This window comes from Mobula hypostoma, chromosome 11, assembly GCF_963921235.1.
Source record: "Mobula hypostoma chromosome 11, sMobHyp1.1, whole genome shotgun sequence".
Lineage (NCBI taxonomy): Eukaryota > Metazoa > Chordata > Chondrichthyes > Myliobatiformes > Myliobatidae > Mobula > Mobula hypostoma.
In genome coordinates, this window is record NC_086107.1 from 3,499,227 (window position 1) to 3,521,839 (window position 22,613).

The 22,613-nt window shown below is 45.9% G+C and overlaps 1 protein-coding gene across 4 annotated transcripts in view; it reads left to right on the forward strand.

Annotated features, from left to right (window-relative positions):
- Positions 1-22,613, forward strand: part of LOC134353556 (transcriptional enhancer factor TEF-1) — a 326,595-nt gene that overhangs the window by 273,195 nt on the left and 30,787 nt on the right. For 3 of the 4 annotated variants that reach the window (XM_063061584.1, XM_063061585.1, XM_063061586.1), the window contains 4 exons: positions 5,104-5,238; positions 10,766-10,812; positions 13,618-13,679; positions 16,506-16,630. In XM_063061584.1, the coding sequence (XP_062917654.1) occupies positions 5,104-5,238; positions 10,766-10,812; positions 13,618-13,679; positions 16,506-16,630 (369 nt within the window). Of the gene's footprint in view, positions 1-581; positions 594-5,103; positions 5,239-10,765; positions 10,813-13,617; positions 13,680-16,505; positions 16,631-22,613 lie in introns of all 4 variants that reach the window. The other variant, XM_063061583.1, reaches the window with a different exon arrangement.

Here is a 22,613-nt window from a genome sequence, read left to right on the forward strand (position 1 = left end):
GTTGAGGTGATTGAAGTTATCCTCTCTGGTAATACTATCCATTGTCTGTTCCTTGCACTGGGTGATTAAGCGATAATTTTGTTTTAAGAGTTCTGCGAATAGAGATGTTTTTTTTTCTTAGCAGTAATTTTCAAGGCACAGGGAATGAAAGGTGGGGGCATTGTTCTGGTGACCAAGTTCTGAGTAGGGGGAGGGGAGTGAACAGCCATTACAAAGTTTCAGTGCCAAGAGCAATTTGTAACCATGTAGCTCAGTCAGGCAGCTGAACAAAGCTTTTAAAACCTAGGAGAGCAAATTTGCTGTTATTTTGTTCTACGGATGCCGTGATTGAATTGGACATTTACAAGTGGGGAACCTTTCCTGATCCCAGACATTTGGTAGGACGTGGATTTGTACGTCTGTCATTGGCAAATAAAGTGATAGCCAACGATTAATGTCAGTAAATTTCCCGTTTAAAAAAAATCCAGAACAGTTTTGTCATTTTTGCATTGATTACTTGTTAAGTTTATTTTAACTTGTGTAATTTAGGTTTCTTTTTGCCTGAAAAAAACATTTTAACAAACTATTTGTTGTTGAAACAGGTAACAAACATGGTGAGTATTTTTAAAAGCCCGACACTTAATTATTTTGTTGATTGTGTAAAGTGGGGTTGGCTTGGCAGATCATATCCCAGCAGTGTGAATGTTGTTTCAGAGGGATGTGCACTAGGCCGAGGCTTCCTGCTCCCTGCCATTCCAAGACAACTATTCCAGTGACAGAACTGCATCCCCTCCCCCCAGTTTGCATGTCTCTCTCCCTCACCCCGCTTGCTTGCTATTCTTGAGCAGACTGCCTGATACCTGTGCTTGAACATGCTCGCCTGGAACCTCACAGTGACGGTTCTCCTAAACACAGGAGCTGGTCAGTGGCTGGTGGAGCTTTTATTTATAGGTACTCCAAGGACCTTCAATAACTTTCCCTCCAATTTGGTTTAAGAAAATGCGTGATTATTAAAGCCATTTCCTCTGGGTTCTAGATTGATAGGAATGAGATGGGAGAGGGGATCTTCTTCTTAACCCATCACCTCTACTGGGGCATAGTCTACTGACGGAAGCCCACCAGAGTCCCCTGTCCTGGGCCACTCATTCAGTCTTTCTGGGTGTAGCCAACTGAAGATCCTTCCTCTCCCGGGGATGATGTCTTTGGAGCCTCTGTTGGTGTTTTTGTGGCTCTGAGTTTTTATGGGATGGGGTTGCTAGCCACTTGCCCAACCCTCCTCCTTTCACAGCCGGGTTTGGGACTGTCCATGGGGAGTTCATACCCGTTCCTCCTCCTTTCACAGCCGGGTTTGGGACTGTCCATGGGGAGTTCATACCCGTTCCTCCTCCTTTCACAGCCGGGTTTGGGACTGTCCATGGGGAGTTCATACCCGTTCCTCCTCCTTTCACAGCCGGGTTTGGGACTGTCCATGGGGAGTTCATACCCAACCCTCCTCCTTTCACAGCCGGGTTTGGGACTGTCCATGGGGAGTTCATACCCGTTCCTCCTCCTTTCACAGCCGGGTTTGGGACTGTCCATGGGGAGTTCATACCCGTTCCTCCTCCTTTCACAGCCGGGTTTGGGACTGTCCATGGGGAGTTCATACCCGTTCCTCCTCCTTTCACAGCCGGGTTTGGGACTGTCCATGGGGAGTTCATACCCAACCCTCCTCCTTTCACAGCCGGGTTTGGGACTGTCCATGGGGAGTTCATACCCGTTCCTCCTCCTTTCACAGCTGGGTTTGGGACCATCCCTGGCAGAGGTGGGGGGTGGGTTTGATGCTGTTTAAATTAGGGTGCAGTCATTAAGGATGTACAGTGTATGATTGTGCACTTTGGTAGAAGGAATGTTGGCATAGACAATTTTCTAAACAGGGAGCAATGTCAGAATTCAGATATGCGAAGGGACTTGGAAGTCCTCTTGCATGATTTGCAGGTTGAGTCAGTGGTGAGGAAGGTAAATGCAATTTTAAGGTTCATTTAGAGAGGACTAGAATATAAGAGCAAAGATGTAATGCTGAGGCTTTATAAAGCTTGCTGAGGCCTCATTTAGAGTATCATGAGGAGTTTTGGGCTCCTTATTTAAGAAAAGATGCACTGACTTTAGAGAGGGTCCAGAGGAAGTTTAGAGGACTGACCCTGGGAATGAAAGTGTTAACGCATGAGGAGCATTTGGCTCAGGGCTTGTACGCACCGGAAGTAGAAGAAAGTGGGGGAATCTCATTGAAACCTGCCAAATGTTGGAAGGCCTTGACAGAGAGGGTGTGCAGAGGATGTTTCTTATAGTGGAGAAGTCTAGGACCAGAAGGCGCAGCCTCAGAATACAAGGATTAGCCCTTTAGGACAGAGATGAGAAGGAATTTATTTAACCAGAGGTTAGTGAATCTGTGGAATTCATTGCCACAGGCGGTTGTGGAGGCCAGGCTGTTGGGTATATTTAAAGTGGAGGTTGGTAGGTTCTTCGTTAGCAAGTGTGTTAAGGTTAGGAGAATGGGGTTGAGAGGGATAATAAATCAGCCATGATGGAATGGTGGAGCAGACTTGATGGGTCGATTGGCCTAATTCTGCTCCTGTGTCTTTGTGGTCTTATGGAATAAGGATGTTGCTTTTTTGAAGATATTAAGCCCACGTGCTTACTACCAGCTGCAATTTGCATTGGTTCATTGTGGGGTTCAGTAATGATGCTGTTGTCTGATGCTTAAAGTGCTCTCACTGCAATGCAAAGTGCCGATTGCTTTGGCTGCCCGCTTGTACAATACAGCTCATGTTGTGATCTGCACTTGATATTTTCTGTGTAATGGAGGAAGCTTACATTTATGAAACAATCTATTTTTGGTACATCTTTACAAAATATTATCAAACTGTATCATCAGACTGAATTATACACTGCAGGAGGCCATTAGCTCATCGTGTCTTGGCTAACTCTTTGAAGGAATAATTTGGTTAATTGTTTGCCCACAGTTCTGAGTTTTCTTTTTCAAGCACTTAGAGTTGTAGAACACTAGAGCACGGAAACAGGCCGTTTGGCCCATCTAGTCTGTGTGGAACTATTTATTTGCCTGATCCTGTTGACCTGCACTTGGACCACAGCCCACCACACCCCTCCCATCCACGTACCATGTACCCAAACTTCTCTGAAATGCAGAAATCGAACCCGCACTTTTGAAAGTTGTCATGAATTTTACCACCACCACCAACATTCTGGTTAAAGGAACTTCCAATATCTTTATAGAGTCTTGTCATCTCTCCCTTCTCCCTCCCTGGTTCATTTGGCAATGACTTCATCTGTCCCTGAATACAGATCATCACTCTGTAGAACTTAAAACATAGTACAGGCCCTTCAGCCCACAATGTTGTGCTAACCTTTTAAGCTACTCTAACCCTTCCCTCCCACGTAACTTTCATTTTTATCTCATCTGTGTGCCGAGCTAAGAGTTTCTTAAATGTCCCTAATGTATCTGCCTCTACCGCCACCCCTGGCAGAGCGTTCCCACCATTCTCTATGTAATTAAACCTTCCTTATAATATCCTGCCCTCCACCGCCCCCCCCCCCCGATACTTCTCTCCAGTCAGACACTCAAAATACTGGAGGAACTCAGCAAGTCAGGCAGCATCTTTGGAGAGGAATGAGCAGTCAACAGTCAGCCTCTGATGGAAGGTCCCCATTCTCCTGATGAAGGCTCTCGGACCAAAACAGCGACCGTTTATTCCTCTCCATAGATGCTGCCCGACCGGTTGAGTTCCTCCAGCATTCTGTGTGTGTTGCCCACATTCATAATTAGTCAAGGGTGTATTGATGATTACTTCCAGAGCCATCAGCTCCACTGGTAGGAGTTCAGGTAACCAGAGGGCACGTTAAAGATAATTGGCTTGGGGACCTGAGGTACCTGGGAAGAAATATTTCACACAAAGGGATGTTGTGACCTTGAACACCCCACAGGCAGACTCAGTAGTAAATTTCACTGGGGAATTGGGTGAACATTTGTTCAAAGTTATTAACTAAGTACCTATATGTCACCATGTACTACCTTGAGATTCATTTCCTTTCAGGCACAAAGTATGTTTATTAGCAACGTATGTATACATTATACAACTTTGAGATTAGTCTCTTAACAGGCAGCCGGAAAATAAAGAAACCCAAAAGAACCCCTAAAAATAAGACCATCAAACACCTAGCGCGCAGAGAGAAAAACACCAAATCATGCAAACAATAAACGTAAGCAAATAGTGTTCTGAACTGAAGTCCACAGAGAGTCTGTCCCCAGACCTTTAGTTCAGTGCAGAGTGGAGCTGTGAGCTGAACTGGTCCATCCCTCGCCTCGGGTGCTGACACCCTGACCTTTTTAATCGTCGTCCAAACATCAGGTTCAATCGCTTCAATATGCTCTGGGACCTGGACCTCGCTGCCTTGATTCAGCCTGTAACTGACCTTTCTAATTTGGACAGGTGCTTAGATTGTTGTCCAAATCATTGGCATTCACAGTAGAACAAAGAAATACCATAGAATCGATGAAAAACTACACACAGACAAAGACAGGCAAACAACCAATGTGCAAAAGAAGACAGACTGTGAAAATACAAAAAAAAAGTAAATGAATAATATTGAGAAGATGAGTTGTAGGGCCCTTGAAAGTGAATCCATGGGTTGTGGGAACAGTTCTGAGTTGTGGTCAGTGGAAAAAAGGGCAATAAGAGGATAAATTTGTAAATGGAACATAGGTGGTGGAATTAAATTGGATAGATGTTCAAAGGGGAGACTGAGGAGGGTGATGGTGAGCAAGTGGCCTCCTTTAGAGCTGAAAGTCTCTCCAGGCTCTGCATAGTGAACAGGCAAGCCAGGAAAGAAAATTACAGCCTGTGGATCAGGAGAAAATTACAGACATCCTTTGCATTTATGGGAGCAAAAGTCTCCTTTCAAGACTAGGTGTATTTTTCCTCATTTTAAAAGAAATGCTTGTCGTTTTAGAAATGATTACTTGCTTTGGGGGCTCACAGTGTGAAGTGCGTTGTTCAAATTGTGGGAGGGGCGGGAAAAGTTTTTTTGGTGTCTGAACGTAGTGTGAGATTATGTTGTGGTCTCTTCAAGGATCAAGCTGTGAAGGACAAGGCACTTCAGAGCATGGCAGCAATGTCTTCGGCACAGATCGTGTCAGCCACGACCATCCAACACAAGTTGGGGCTGCCGGGAATCCCACGGCCATCGTTTCAGTCGGCACCTGGGGTAAGTGATGCAGCCTCAGAGCAGGCTGGGGAGTTCAACAGTATCTGCCGTGTGGTGTTGCTCATTGTCAGGGTCTAGAAGGCATCAGATACAAGGCTTCGTGAATTGGATCTGTTAAGGGTGCTACATAGATTCAGTTGATTCCTTCCCAAGAATTCAAGGTGTGCCACAGATGGCTGTTGAGGTCAAGTATTTTTGTATTTTTAAAGTGGAGGTTAATAGCTTCTTGATTAGTCAGGGAGACAAAGGTTACATGGAGAAGGCGGGAGAATGGGGTTGAGAGGGAAAATAAATCAGCCATGATGGAATAGTGCGGTAGACATGATGAGCCAAATTGCCTAATTCTGCTCCTACGTCCTAGGGTCTTATACTGACTGAATTGAAAGTTTTAAACATAGAACGGTATAGAGCTGAATGAGCCCTTCGAACTATGATGTTGTGTTGACCTTTTAACCGACTCCATGATCAATCTAACCCTTCCCTCCTCCACAGTCCATAACTCTTATCTTTCCTTCATCCATGAGTCCTTTATATGTCCCTAATATATCTGCCTCTACCATCACCTCTGGCAGCGCATTCCACACACCCACCACTCTCTGTGCAAAACACTTACCTCTGACATCCTTCCATTCACAAAGTTTGAGGTTTAAACAAATGTCCTCTGATATTGTTGGCCTGGGATAAAGATACAGGCTGTCTATACCTCTCATAATTGTATACACCTCTATCAAATCTCCTGACATCCTCCTTCACTCCAAAGAGAAAAGCCCTAGCTCACTCAACCCATCCTCATAAGACATGCTCTCCAATCCAGGTAGCGTCCTGGTAAATCTCTACACCCGCTCTAAAACTTCCACATTCTTCCTATAGTGAGGTGACTAGATATTCCAAGGTGGTCTAACCAGAGTTTTATAGATCTGCAACATCATTTTGTGGCTCTTGAATTCAATCCCCAGACTAGTGAAGGCCAATACAGCATGTGCCTTCTTAACCATCCCTTCTACTTCTGTGCAAACTCTGACGTTTAATGGCGTATTAAGCGGAAAATTGCCTCTGTTCAGAATAAATGGGTCCAAGCTGTTTAATAGTGAAATCAGAAACCACTCCTTTCAAACGTTTTCTGTGCAGAATGCTGAATACCTCCGAAGATCTATCCTGGCCCCAACATATTGATGCAATTACAAAGAAGGCCAGACAGTAGCTATATTTCATGAGGAGTTTGAGGAGAGCTGGTATGTCACCAAAGACTCTCACAAATATCTACGGGTGTACCATGGAGAGCACTCCAACTGGTTGCAACAATGTCTGGTATGGAGGGGCCACTGCACAGAACTCGAAATAGCTGCAGAAAGTTGCAGACTCAGCCAGCTCATCATGGGCACCAGCCTTTCCAGCAGCAAGGACGTCTTCATAAGGTGGCGTCCATCTCTAGGGACCCCATCACATGTCCTCTTCACGTTGCTACCATCAAGCAGTCTGTAGACACACACTCTGTGTTTCAGCAACAGCTTCTTCCCCTCAGACTTCAGATTTCTGAATGGACAATGAACTCATGAACACCACATCAATTTTTGTCTGTGCGTGTGCCATACTCTGCCAGAGCCTCGGCGATCACTTTCCAAGTGGTTGTCTTGGAGGAAAGATTCTGTGAGTGGTTCCCCACGTCCTTCTCACAGCGCAGTTGTTTTTTGTTTACGAGGCCGAGTTGCGAGCTCGACACTCAACCCAGCACGGATGGAAAGTGTGCCCGGGAGCGGCCGACTTGATTCGAACTCGGGAACCTTCGCTCCGGAGTCCGGCGCTGATGTCACTGCGCCACCAGCCAGCGACGTCAATATACTTTTGCTGTTTTTTTGCACTACTTATTTAATGCTATATACATATATAAAATAAAATCGATTGTAACTTATAGTTTTTATATAACTAGGTATTGCAATGTACTTCTGACTGCTGGTGCAAAACAACAAATTTCACAACATGCAGTACTGTGCAAAAGTCTTCGGCATATACTGTATATATAGCTAGGAGTTTAGAAGAATGGGGGGTGGGATCTCATTAAAATTACTGAATATTGAAAGGCCTGGATAGAGTGGACATGGAGAGGATGATTCCAATAGTGGGGGAGTTTAGGACCAAAGAGCATAACCTCAGAGTAGAGGGACATCCATTTAGAAAGGAGATGAGGAGGAATATCTCTAGACAGAGGATGGTGAATCTGTGGAATTCATGCCATAGATGGCTGAGGAGACCATGTCGTTGGGTATATTTAAAGAAGAGATTCTTGATTAGTAAGAGTGTCAAAGGTTACGGGGAGAAGGCAGGCGAATGGGGTTGAGAAGTAAAATAAATCAGCCATGATAATAGAGCAGACTTGATGGGCTGAATGGCCTAATTGTGCTCCTGTGTCTTATCACCTTATGACCCACAATCTCCTTTGCTTGAATCGCCAAACGTGACTCACTAATTGCAGTAGATCGCAAGTTCCAAAAGGCTGTTGATAAGAGGTGTTGAAATTGTATAAGGCATTGGTAAGGCCAAATTTGGAGTATTGTGTACAGTTCTGGTCGCCGAATTATAGGAAAGATGTCAATAAAATTGAGAGAGTACAGAGGAGATTTACTAAAATGTTGCCTGGGTTTCATCTCCTAAGTTACAGAGAAAGGTTGAACAAGTTGGGTCTTTATTCTTTAGAGCGTAGAAGGTTGAGGGGGGACTTGATGGAAGTGTTTAAAATTATGAGGGGGATAGATAGAGTTGATGTGGATAGGCTTTTTCCATTGAGAGTGGGGGAGATTCAAACAAGAGGACATGAGTTGAGAGTTAAAGGGCAAAAGTTTAGGGGTAACATGAGGGGGAACTTCTTTACTCAGAGAGTGGTAGCTGTGTGGAACGAGCTTCCAGCAGAAGTGGTTGAGGCAGGTTCAATGTTGTCATTTAACATTAAATAGGACAGATATATGGACAGGAAAGGAATGGAGGGTTATGGGCCGAGTGCAGGTTGGTGGGACTAGGTGAAAGTAAGAGTTTGGCACGGACTAGAAGGGCCGAGATGGCCTGTTTCCATGCTGTAATTGTTATATGGTTATATGGTTATAAAATAGATTGTCTGATAGAATCGGAGTCTCCTTGAGAAATCAACCTGGGAGAAATTCCCAGCGCCTTCTTGGGTGTGTTAGTTGTTAACACAAATGACTCATTTCACTGTTCACGTCAGTGTACATATGATAAATAAATCTGAATTGGAAGCTTGTCTTGCATACACTTCATACATATCAGATCATTGAGATAGTACAAGGTAAAACAATAACAATGCAAAATAAATTATAACAGTTTCAGAGAAAGTGCAGTACGGGTGGACAATAACGTGCAAGATCATACGGAGGTAGATTGTCAGAATCAGGTTTATTATCTTTGAATGTGTACAATTACTTGTTTTGTGATGGCAGTTAATTGCAATACTTAAATTAATTTAAATTACAGTAATAAAAAATAAAAATTGCAAAAAGAGAGCAAAATAGTATGGTAGTGGTTATGGGTTCATGGACTGCATGGAAATCTCAAAGTATATTTATTATCAAAGTACGTATACTATATCCAACCCTTAAGATTTGTCTTCTTACAGGCAGCCACCAAACAAAGAAACTCAATAGAACCCATTCAAAAAGACCATCAGATACACAATGCACAGGGAAAAACAATCAGAGTAAGCAAATAGCATTCAGAACTGAAGTTAATGAAAGTGAGTTCACAGCCTAGCAGTGGGTCATTCCTCACCCCGCGGCTTCAACATGACCTCGGCTCTGAAACCCGTCGCCTTGATTCGGCCCATACCTGCCCTTTCCAACGTGGCCGGGTGCTTAAATCAGTTAAACGGCAGGCTGGTGGTGGGGGGAGGAGGGAGCTGTAACAATGCATGTGCATCTTCAGGCTGCCGTGCTTCATTCCTGATGGTAGCAATGAGAAGAGGACATGCGAGAGTCCTTCATGAAGAGGCGTCGCCTTTTGAAGATGTCCTCGATGCTGGTAAGGCTGGTGCCCATGATGGAACTGGCTGAGTTTACAACTTTCTGCAGCTTTCTCCAGTCCTACACATTGCTGTCTCCATACCAGATGTCGGTGCAACCAGTTAGAATGCTCTCCACAGTATATCAGTAGAAATTTGTGAGCCTTTGGTGTCATATCAAATCTCCTCAAACTCCGAATGAGGTATAGGCCAAGAGTTCTTCTTATCATATCAGGGAACTATTCAAAATTTTTATAACAGGGTAGAAGCTGTCCTTGAACCTGGGGGTGTATGTTTTCAGGTTCTACTGCCCGATGGGAAGGGGGGAGGAAGAAGAGAGAATATCCATGGGAAGCGGGGTCTTTGGTTATGTTGGCTGCTTTTCTGAATGCAAATAAAAGCTGCAGGTGTGAGAGATTTTTAGGGCCTTTCCTTCTCACTTTTGACATTAGTAGGTCTACACATAAGATGGCTGTACCCTTGATGGAGCCAGACTCAAATGCTAAAGTGCCAGAAAACTTCGTTCAATTGAATTAAGAAGATTGGCCATTTTTTGAGTGGGTTCTAGTGAAGGATCATTGAAGACTGCTGTGTGCCCTTGATAATAGACCAACAATAAAGCAAGCATGTAATGCTGAGGCTTTATAAGGCATTGGTCAGACCACACTTGGAGTGTCCCGAGCAGCGTTGGTCCCCCTATCTAAGAAAAGGTATGCTAGCACTAGAGAAGGTCCAGAGGAGTTCACGGGAGTGATTCAGGGAATGAAGGGGTTAACTTACGAGGAGCATTTGATGACTCTGGTGCTGTACTGACTGGAGTTTAGAAGAATGAGGGTGGGTGATCTCACTGAAATCTATCAAATATTGAGAAGGTCTAAATAGAGTGGATGTGGAGAGGATGTTTTCTATAGTGGGGGGAGCCTAGGACCAGAAGGCACAGCCTCAGAATCGAGGGATGTCCACTTAGAACAGAGATGAGGAGTAATTTCTTTAGCTAGAGGGTGGTGAATCTGCAGAATTCATTGCCATGGATGGCTGTGCAGGCCAAGTCATTGTTTATATTTAAAGCAGAGGTTGATAGTTTCTTGATTATTAAGGGCGTCAAAGGTGACAGGGAGAAGGCAGGAGAATGGGTTTGGGAGAATGAGCCAGGGTGGATTGGTGGAACAGACACGATGGGCTGAATAGCCTAATTGTGCTCCTATGTTTTAAGATCTTATGATCTTTTGGTCTTATAACTAGCCTACTCATCTTTCATTGCATCTCTACCAACATTTCCCTCGGGATCAATAAAGTATGACTATGACTATTTTGGTACTTTGATAAGTTCAGGTAACAAATCAAAGACCCAGAAAACGCACAGTAGCGCAAACAGATTCCTGTCAAAGCCACAACTTGGCAACTCAATGGTGTCATGTGATCTTCTTTATTCCGACTCATCTTGCAAACCATTTAGGATGCATTTTAATAGCTTTATGTCATTCACCCTGATCAATTCTCTAACCATCTTTATGCTCTTTCTAGTTCTGGCATAGCGTAATACCCACAGGACAGCCAGGATCTTCGCAGGAGTAAGTAACGCTACCAGCTTCTCTCATTAAAGTTGTGCGTGAATCCAAATTAGTACTTTCCAATTTTGACTGTTTCTTTTATCTCTCTGTGGGGGATTTTCTTCATGAGATGTGGGAATGGCTCCTGAGAAAGTGGTGGGTCTCCTTTTAGACTACTGCAATTCTTCCTCTTAAGTGACTGCCATAGAGAATTTTGGGATCTCACCAAAGCAGCAGTGATTTGTAAGTCAGGATGGTGTGTGACTTGGGGAACAGTGGACATGACTATGTGCTTGCTGACGGTATCAGTCCAGTGCAGGGGTTCCTAACCTTTTTGTGTGCTGGATCCCTATAACTAACCGAGGGGTCTGTGGAGCCCAGCTTGGGAAACCCTGGTCTAGTGGGATGGAGGTCATGGATTTGGCCAGTGCAAGTGGGGGGCGGGATGTCTGTCTGCCATTTCATATTATTTGCTGCCATGATGAGGTGACTCTCAGGTTAGAGGAACAGCAGCTCTTGTTCCTCTCGGCAGCCTCCAATCTCATAGCGTGAGAACTGATTTCTGCACCCCTCCCCCTTCTCTTTTTCCATTACCCCATTTTGGTTCCTTTCTCACCCCTTCTCTTCTCCTCACTCACCCATCACCACTCTTTGGTGCCCCTCCTCCTTCCCGATCTGCCTCAGTCCACTCCCCTCTCCTATCAGATTCCCTATTCTCTAGCCCTTTACCTTTTCCACCTATCACCTCCCAGCTTCTCACTTCATCCCCCTATCCCATCCACCCATCTTCCCCCTCTCCTGGTCTCATCAATCACCTGCCAGCTTGTTCTCCTTTCCCTCCCCTTCCCTCCCCCTACCTTCTTATTCTGGCTTCTTCCCCCCCTTCCTTCCCAGTTCTCGTGAAAGGTCTCAGCCTGAAAGGTCGACTGTTTATTAAGTTCTGTAGATGTAGTGGGCACGTGGCCAAGGGGTTAAGGCATTCGACTAGTAATCTGAAGGTCGTGAGTTCGAGCCCCAGCCGATGCAACGTGTTGTGTCCTAGAGCAAGGCACTTAATCACACATTGCTCTGCGACGACACTGGTTCCAAGCTGTATGGGTCCTAATGCCCTTCCCTTGGACAACATCAGTGTCGTGGAGAGGGGAGACTTGCAGCATGGGCAACTGCCTGTCTTCCATACAACCTTGCCCAGGCCTGCGCCCTGGAGTGTGAAGACTTTCCAGGCGCAGATCCATGGTCTCGCAAGACTAACGGATGTCTTAAGATGTTGCTCGAGGTGCTGAGTTCCTCCAGCATTTTGTGTGTGTTGCTTCTTGTTAATTGCTTGGTCAATTGAGGAACAGTTTGATCTCTCATCCATTCCAATAAAACCAGTCCTGGTGCGGGGTCACAACCTACTGAGTCCCTCCGGCCACATTCTTTCCATCTCAGATTCCAGTATCTGTTGTCTCTTGTGTCTGAATGCATTATTGGTGACCTTCCGTCATTCGAATCTTGTACGTCCCGGTTAGTGTGAGTTCTGAAACCTTGGATACTTTATAAAGGTGTACAATATCCTGAGCGATGTTGGTTGCCTGTTGTATACATGATGACAGGGAATCTATGTGGGAGCGTTTGTAAAATGGATAAGCTGTTGGCCCTGGCTCAGTTCCACTTCTCGACCTTGGAAGCTCGGGTCCAGCGGTATCAGCAGTCATCGCAAACTGGGCTTGCTATCTTGGCACCGAAAGCTTGCTTACACTTATAGGCTACCCCGTGTATCCTCAGACTGTGTTGGCCGTTGACACAAATGACACATTTCACTGTACTTATCGATGTACAGATGACAAATGAAGCTAATCGTTAGATAGGTGGAAGGGCCCGTGTCTGTCCCCTAGTGCTCTGTGATTCTATGCCTTGTACATTCTCATCCCAGTCAGTGAGATAGATGATCGGTAGACTTCAACTGAGAAGAACAGAGGGGTTCTCCTTGATGTTCCACATGGCTCAGTGGTTGGATAGCTGGTCACTATATCACTGTTGTTAGGCGGGGACTTCCTGCATTTGGATTGGTATTTTAACTATAGTCAGGGATGGCACGGTGGCATAGCAGTTACTGCAACGGACCGGGAGACCGGGATTCGGAAGAAGCCAGGATAAGACGGTGGGGGAGGGAGAGGAGACCAAGCTGTCAGGTGATAGATGAGACCGGGTGAGGGGGAAAGTGGGTAGGTGGGGCATCTGGGATGAAGTAAGAAGCTAGGGGATGATAGGTGGAAAAGGTATACGGCTGAAGAAGAAAGAATCTGATTGGGGACAGTGGACCATGGGAGAAAGGGAAGGAGGAGGGGAACCAGAGCAAGGTGATAGGCAGGTGAGGAGAAGAGAAGGGGTGAGGGGGGAACCAGATGGGGAATGGAGAAAGAGAGAAGAGAGAGGGGCAGAAATTTCTTGAAGTTTGAGAAATCAATGTTCATGACATCAGGCTGGAATCTACGCAGATGAGATGAGATGAGGCATTACTCCTCCAGTCTGAGTTTGATCTCATCGCAGCAGTAGAAGAGACCATGGACAGGCGTCATAATGGGAATGGGAACTTGAACTGCAATGGGAGAAAACGAAGAGATCCTACATTTTGTGGTGGAGTTACTTCCCTCTCCCCAAACATTATTCTAGCTTCTGCCCCCTTCATTTCCAGACTTGATGAAGGGTCTCAGCCTGAAACTTTGATTGTTTCTTCTTCTTCTTTATTGCTGCCTGACTTGCTGAGTTCCTCCAGCATTTTGTATGTGTTACTGTGTGAGTCGTGTTTGCTGTGAGCAGTAACATGGATCTTATTCTTTACAGCGTGAAGCCCTTTGCTCAGCAGGCCTATGCATCCCAATCAGCAGTCACAACTCCAATTTCAGGTACGGTACAGGCACACGTTTTCACTTCCCTTGTTCCCATCTCGCCCTCTCTCGTCCCCGCTTCTCCATTAGCCCCCCCATCCCTTACCCCCTCATTCCTCACCCACACCCTCACCCCCATCCCTCATCCCTCACCCCATCCCTCATCCCTCACCCCATCCCTCACCCCCTATCTCTCACCCCCATCCCTCACCCCCTATCTCTCACCCCTATCTCTCACCCCCTATCTCTCACCCACACCCCCATCCCTCACCCCATCCCTCATCCCCCACCCCATCCCTCACCCCCTATCTCTCACCCCTATCTCTCACCCCCTATCTCTCACCCCCATCTCTCACCCCCATCTCTCACTCCCATCCCTCACCCCCCTTATCCCTCACCAGCTCTCATCCCTTTCTCCGTCACTCACCCCCTCATCCCTCACTACTCCCTTTCATCCGCTGTACTCCCTCTTCCCCTCGGCCCCACTCCTCCTTCGCCCCCTCTCCATTCCTTCATTCTCTTTCTGTTCCCTTGCTCCATCTCCGTTCCCTCACCCCATCTCCATTCCCTCGCCCCATCACTCCATTTCCATTCCCTAGCCTCCTCTCCGTTCCCTTATTCCATCTCCATTCCCTTGCCCCAACTCCGTTCCCTTACCTCATCACCCCATTTCCGTTCCTTCGCCTCCTCTCCATTTCCTCACCCCATCTTCTTTCCCTCGCTCATCTCTGTCCCCTCGCCCATCTGCGTCCCCTCGCCCATCTGCGTCCCCTCGCCCATTTCCGTTCTCTCGCCCCACCTCTATTCCTTCGCCCCACCTCTGTTCCCTCACCTCCTCTCCATTCCCTCGTCCCATCTCCATTCCTGTGCCCTCACTCCATTCCTTCACCCCCTCCATTGTCACCCCTTTCATTTTCTTTGCCTCTCTTCACCCAACTCTACTTTCTCTCCATGTTTCTACCTTTCTTATTCTGTTCGTTCTCTATTTTCTGTTCATCTTTCTCGTCACTGTCTTTCATGATCTTACTTTCTATATGCTCTGTACATTTTTCTCTTTCTGTACATCTTTCATGACTACATTCTATACCATCTCTATGGTCTGTATGTTGTCTACATTCTATATGGTCTGTACATTCCCTGCGTTCTGTAATCTTTCTCATCTATCTGTTGTTCATGACTGTATGTTCTCTACTGTCTGTATGTTCTGTACGTTCTCTATGGTCTGTACATTCTATACATTCTCTATGGTGGTTTCAACTGATAACAAAGTTGATATACGCTTTCAGTGATGCAAGCCTTATATGATGGATCAGTGTCAGGTCCTGGTTGTGACTGGCAGCCACCATCTGCTAATCTAAAACATAATTGGATTCCAAAGTTTTTAATCTAACTTCTTTTGGAAGTCAGGAAAAGGCGCAAAACTTGTTGCTTCATGATTGCTTTATTAAGCGTTGATAGAACAAATAAAATGGAAAATGGACAGTGGCAGGAGTAGAGACTAGTGAGTGAAGGGAGAGAGAATCAGAGAAAGACCATGCTGCTGTGTAGTCAGCTCTTTCTATACCACATAAATAAGAAAATTCCATTCAAATTTGTAGATAAGAGTCAGCCAATCAGATACCCCCTTTCAAATAGTGCAGCACCAGAGAAGTTTCCAGAACTTTCCAGAATGATGCAAAGAACTGTGACCACTCGGGGCACAGTGAACAATTGCATCTACATACTGTGACCACTAGGAAATATACCAAACAAATTAAATGCATATAAGTAGTTATAATAAAGAACTAGCAGGTAATTAATTACTAAACTGCCAAGAATGTAACAATCAAGAATTCCAATCCAACAAGACCCATCTACATGGGTGCTTTGGCGCTTGACACAACTGGGTGAAGTATCACAGACTTGTTGGGAGGCATAGAGTCCAATGGTTTTGTTACGTTGCCAGTGCAGGCTGTACTGTGATATGGACGGCATAAGAGAAAGGAACAGAATTCATCTGTTCGACCCATCAATTCTACTCTGCCATTCAATCACGGCTAATTCAATTTCCATCTCAACCCTGTTCAAAGTTCAGAGTAAATTTATTATCAAAGTACATATATGTCACCATGTACTAACCTGGGATTGATCTGTCTTGCGGGCATTCACAGTAAGTACAAAGTAACAATTAAAAGCAATAAATATCGAGAACTTGAGATGAAGAGTCTGTGAAAATGAGTCCATGGGTTGTGGGAACAGTTCATTGTTTTGCTGAGTGAAGTTATCCCATCTGGATCAAGGACCTATCAGCCTTCACGTTACATTCCCAACGACTTGGTCTCCACAGCTGTCCGTAACAGTGAATTCCACTGAATTGGCCCCCTCTGGCTGAAGAAATTCCTCTTCATCCTTGTTCTGGTGGGGTGTCCTTGTATTCTGTGGCTGCCCGTCTGGTACTAGTTCATCTCCCACTATAGGGAACATCCTCTCCACATCCAGTCAATTTGGACTATACATTTTTTATGCCATGGATCCTTCCATTATCCAAGGGGCCCGCGGACCAAAGGTTGGGAAGGCTTCGAGTCTAAGCCTTTCAATATTCAGTGAGCTCCCTTCACTTTTCTAAACTTCCCCGATTACAGACCCAGAGCTACCAAATGCTTCACATATATTAAATCCTTTAAGTCCCAGGAGTTTCGTCATAAACCCCTCTCCAATGCCATCAGATCCTTGCTTAGATATGGGTCCAAAACTGCTCACAGTGCTCCAGGTGTATTCTGACCAATGTGTGATAAAGGAGACCCATTTACAGTGAGTGGTGGAAAGTGCAGCAGTCAGAGTTTTGTTCTGTTTTTTGGTGTGCAGGTTACGAGTCCTCAGCTGGCCCCACCCCCTCAGTCCCTGCGTGGCAAGGCCGTTCCATTGGGACATCGAAACTTAGACTTGTGGAATTTTCAGCCTTTCTAGAGCAGCAGAGAGACCCGGACTCGGTAAGTTGAGGTCAACCGTGCAGGAAGGACCACTGGTATTTCACTATTTGTTCAGGTTTGTGGATCATCGTAACAGTTCAAGTTTAATTGTCACCACCATACACATGTATAGCCAGCAACAGAGTGTTTCTCTGGGGCCAAGCTGCAAAACACAGTACATGCAGTCACACACAACACAAGGCACATCTAATTGTGATAACAGAACGCATACCGCCACAAGGAACAAAATAGCCCAAGGCCCTGAGTGTCTGTGTCATGGCCTGTAGATTGATGGTGCATGGGATGTTGTCCTAGAGCCATGTTTCTGCAAGACCAAGCCCGCAGCAGTTCCACATCGCTCGCTGGTGTGGCTGCAGACTAATGCAAATTAGCTTGTCTTGCTGTAGCTCAGCTGCAGAGGACCGCAATTCAGCCCGTCACTCAATAGAGAGCAACAATCCAGCCCGTCCCTCAATAGAGAGCAGCAATTCAGCCCGTCCCTCAATAGAGAGCAGCAATCCAGCCCGTCCCTCAATAGAGAGCAGCAATCCAGCCCGTCACTCAATAGAGAGCAGCAATCCAGCCCGTCACTCAATAGAGAGCAGCAATCCAGCCCGTCCCTCAATAGAGAGCAGCAATCCAGCCCGTCCCTCAATAGAGAGCGACAATCCAGCCCGTCCCTCAATAGAGAGCAGCAATCCAGCCCGTCACTCAATAGAGAGCAGCAATCCAGCCCGTCCCTCAATAGAGAGCAGCAATCCAGCCCGTCACTCAATAGAGAGCAGCAATCCAGCCCGTCCCTCAATAGAGAGCAACAATCCAGCCCGTCACTCAATAGAGAGCAGCGATCCAGCCCGTCCCTCAATAGAGAGCAGCAATTCAGCCCGTCCCTCAATAGAGAGCAGCAATCCAGCCCGTCCCTCAATAGAGAGCAACAATCCAGCCCGTCACTCAATAGAGAGCAGCAATCCAGCCCGTCACTCAATAGAGAGCAGCAATCCAGCCCGTCCCTCAATAGAGAGCAGCAATCCAGCCCGTCCCTCAATAGAGAGCGACAATCCAGCCCGTCCCTCAATAGAGAGCGGCAATCCAGCCCGTCACTCAATAGAGAGCAGCAATCCAGCCCGTCCCTCAATAGAGAGCAGCAATCCAGCCCGTCACTCAATAGAGAGCAGCAATCCAGCCCGTCCCTCAATAGAGAGCAACGATCCAGCCCGTCACTCAATAGAGAGCAGCGATCCAGCCCGTCACTCAATAGAGAGCAACAATCCAGCCCGTCCCTCAATAGAGAGCAACAATCCAGCCCGTCCCTCAATAGAGAGCAGCAATCCAGCCCGTCCCTCAATAGAGAGCAGCAATCCAGCCCGTCCCTCAATAGAGAGCAGCAATCCAGCCCGTCACTCAATAGAGAGCAACAATCCAGCCCGTCCCTCAATAGAGAGCAGCAATCCAGCCCGTCCCTCAATAGAGAGCAGCAATCCAGCCCGTCCCTCAATAGAGAGCAACAATCCAGCCCGTCACTCAATAGAGAGCAGCAATCCAGCCCGTCCCTCAATAGAGAGCAACAATCCAGCCCGTCACTCAATAGAGAGCAGCAATCCAGCCCGTCTCTCAGTAGAGAGCAGCATCAGGAGGGTCCAGCCCAGACGCTTGGCACGCCACGCCACACCACGTCCGGCATCAACAGGCAACCCCGCAGCGTAGTCCATGCAACAGCCAAGGCCATGCAGCTCTTATGCCGTCTGTCTCCCCAATGAACCGGTGAAGTGGACTTGCAGTACTCTGCAGTGCCAATGTCCAACAGGGTCTTGCGATCACAAGAAAAAAGTCCAAGACAATCATTTGCACTAATTGTTGGATCACACACCACCTCTGATGTCTTCTTCCCTGAGTGGGTGTAGCAGGTGACACAAGCCCAGCTCCATTGTTAAAGAGCAACTCACTGATGGGGTAGATCCACAGTATTTGCTGTTCTTAATGTCTAGCTGTGTCTTGCCGACAGCTGAGAAACCCTACACTCCTTTTGTAATCTCTGCCGTTCAAAATCTACGGCAACACAGTCTCCTCGCCTATAAAGTGTTCCCTCGACTCTTTTTTTTACACAAGCAAGCTGGTTTTAGAAATTAGTTATGTTCCAACAATCGCAATGCTTTCTGTGGAACTGTTCATTCTTACTGTCCTATGCTGAATGAATAGCAGGGTGAATTTTATTGGGGTGCCACACTGTTAGTGGTTAGTGCAACACTGTTACAGCTCAGGACGTTTCCAAGTTTGGAGTTCAATTCCAGCACCATCTGTAAGGAGTTTGTACGTTCTCCCCGTGAACCATTTGGCTTTCCTCTGGGTGCTCTGGCTTCCTCCTGAAGTTCAAAGGTCTTGTAGGTTAATCGGTCACTGTAAATTGTCCTGTAATTCAGCTAGTGTTCGATAAGTGGTCTGTTGGATGGTGAGTCTTGTTGTTCCACACTGTGTCTCTAAATGAGGGGTTCCCAATCTGGGGTCCAGAGACCCCTCGGTTAATGGGAGGGGTCTATGGTATAGAGGTTGGGAACTCCTGCTCTAAATAAATTAATAGAAATAAAAACAACACTGTGCCAATAATGTCATTGACATAATTCCACCAACTGAAGCTTAGAAGGTTCCCCCATTGGCTCTGGTATTCTGGTCGTCAATGGAATTAAATGTCGGAAGTGTTATAGAACATTATAGGCCCTTCAGCCCATTTAGTCTGTGCTGAACTATTATTCTGCCCAGACCCTCGACCTGCAACCAGACTATAGCCCTTCATACCCCTCCTATCTGTGTACTTCTCTTAAATGTTTCCCGTTTTTAATCTTAAAGTGAGATCAAACAGAAGTGTTATTGTATCGAAAAATACTTGTATTGAATAAAGTAATCTTTGTTGGAATTACAAACTGTTTTCGAATATCAAAAAGCCAGTAAAGCTGTTTTGATTGGGAACTAAGTCATAATTATACTCCAGATTCAGATCGAATAACACTGGCTGTTGTTATGAAATACGGCGTTTTGTGGAGGCAGCACGTTGCAATGCATAATCATAGAAAACTGTAAATTACAATGAGGAGTTCATTGTTAAAAATTTGGTAATGCAAAAAGAGAGCAAACAAAAGTGAGGTAGTGTTCATGGGTTCATTGTCCATTCAGAAATCTGATGGCGGGTGGAAGAAGCTGTTCCTGAAGCACTGAGTGTGTCGTCAGGCGCCTGCGGTGTTTGGAGAGCCTGGGGATGGGTCGGGGGGAGCACCTCTGGTGGAGGGCTTTCCGTGCTCTGCCCAGGGTCAGCTCATCCACCTTTGGTTCCCACCTGCAACCCAGCTCTCACCTGCAGCACCAAGTAGCTGTTCGCACGTGACAGTGGCCGCACCCTGGTACACTGCTTCAACAGGTGGACTAAACCAGGTGAGGGTAGCTGGGGAACATCCAACGCCGGTGAGATAGGGACATGCCTACCCCAGCATGAGAAGCCAGTTCCAGCAGACTGGGCGGATCAGATCAACTGTAGGGTTGAGTGGGATCTGGGATCAGCCATGATGGAATGGTGGAGCTGAATGGCCTACTTCTGCTCCACGTCTGACGGTCCAAGTACACAATCCAATGGCCAAGCAGGCTGTGCTGCAACACTTGGTGGAGAGCGAAGGGCATGACAAGGCACAGAAGGCATCATTACTATCCACTGCCACCGACAAAGTCTCCAGTTGTGACGAGTTTTTTGTACCATTGGACCAAGATTTTTGAGGCTGAAAGAATGGAACTGCCCCAGTGGAACAGGTTTTTCACGGTGAAGCTGCACCCGTGTCAGAAAGGATGGACAACCGACGCCTGTTTCCTGTTGGTAGCAATGAGAAGAGGGCATGTCCTGGGTGATGGGGGTCCTTCGTGATGGATGCTGCCTTTTTGAGGCATCACCTTTTGAAAATGTCCTTGAGAGTCAAGTTCACTGTCATCTGCACATCCACGTGTGCACAGGTGTAACAAGAAACTTACTTGCGGTTACATCACAGGCAAAGAGCATCAGATAAGCAGCTTGGACAAGAAAACATAAATTATACAGAATTTTTATACGAAGGAACAGTGTTGCTGCCCAGGCTGGGAAAGTTTCCTTCCTGAGGGGACATTCAAGAAGGAAGGATATTGGTTATAGAACTGCATCATTTTTCCGATACTCTTGCTTCTGTAACATGTTTTAAAACATTAGCTTCATTTGTCACACGTACATCGAAACATATTGTGAAATGCATTATTTCTGTCAATAACCAACACAGTCTGAGGATCAGTCCACAAGTGTCGCCATACTTCCAGCACCAACATAACATACCCACGACATACTAACCCTAACCCGTACGTCTTTGGAATGAGGGAGGAAACCTACACAATCATGGGGAGAACGTACAAATATCTTATAGAAACTGGTGGGAATCGAACCCCAATCAGTGATCACTGGGACTACGGGGCTGCCCCACTGTTGTTCTGAGCTGGGGGAATAGGTACCAGCTATCTACTCTTCCTGTGCTCTCATAATCTTACGTAGTTCGACACTATTTCATGACACTCCTAAATAGAATCTGACCAGAATTTAAAACCAGCTTGTGGGTGCAGAAAATTGGGGGAAATCTGACCTGGATCTGGATTAGTTTTGGATGCAAACGTTGCTCACTTTCATCAGTTGAGATGTTTAAGTTGCTTTGCCTCTAGCTCCCCAGATACCAAGGACCAACTTTATTCACCGTATACATTTACATGTATAGTGGATTTCAGTTCACTGGGGCAGCCACATTTGGGACAAAAACTAATTGAGAAAGTAGCTGGGATTCCCTTCAATTATTTGGGACGCTATGCTGTTTAATTGAGACAGGAGGCTGTTGCCAAACAGCCTCTAACTAGTGTCAGTCTCATGCACCTGCGTGGCTGTTAGACACCACAGTGTACTTTGAGCTAAGTTGATAAATAGCAACAGTTCCGTGTGTTTTTGTGTTCAAAAAGCAGTGATTTTTGTCACTGAGAAAATCTGTAGATGCTGGAAATCCAAGCAACACACACAAAATTATGGAGGAACTCAGCAGGCCAAGCAGCATCTATGGAAAAAAAAAAGTAAAGCTGATGTTTCGGGCCTTCAGCTGAAGGGTTTTGGCCTGAAACATTGACTGTACTCTTTTCCATAGATGCTGCCTGGCCTGCTGAGTTCCTCCAGAATCATGTGTGATTTTTGTCATTGATAGTATTTTTTTCTCAGTAAAACTCACTCAGGTGTGATACCCTCACTGTCCCTGCACAACATCTGTTAAATGGTCTTTCAAGCTCTCCTCCTCCTGTTGGTAATTATTAAGTGTGTTTAGATGTTCAAATTTATTTAAATTTGATTATTGATGTTTGTGCATGTGGCCATTCTGCTAATTGTTGATTACTTACAGTTGTTTGCTCTATTGTCTTGTAAATTGTTGGTTGCTGTCGTATTGTCTGTTATGTATTGTCCTGTGTTTTATGCTTGGCACTGAACCACAGTCAATTCTGGTATGTTTCACATAGTGGCAGTAAAGTGATTCTGATTCTGATAAGCAACAAGACAATTCAGAACTGTTTTGCTCACTGTGGTTTCGAGCTTTGGGGGCTGGAGATGTCAGAAGGATCCAGGAGTGAAAATGAAACCATTTCACTACTTGGGCACTGTGGTAGCGGAGTGGTTAGCGTGATGTTAATACAGCTCTGGGCATTGGAGTTCAGAGGCCAATTCCAACGTCATCTCTAAGGAGTCTGTATGCCCCCTGCATGGAATGTGTGGGTTTTCTCTAGGTCCTGCAGTTTGCTCCCACAGTCTAAAGACATACCGGTTAGTAGGTTAATTGGTCAGTGTAAATTGTTCTGTGATTAGGTTAGGTTTAGGTCAGGGGTTGCTGGGAATGGCTTTATCTGTGCTGCGTGTTTAACTAAAAAAGAATGAAAATAAATCTCAGATCCAACAAGTTGGGAACTATGAAGAACTTAAAGG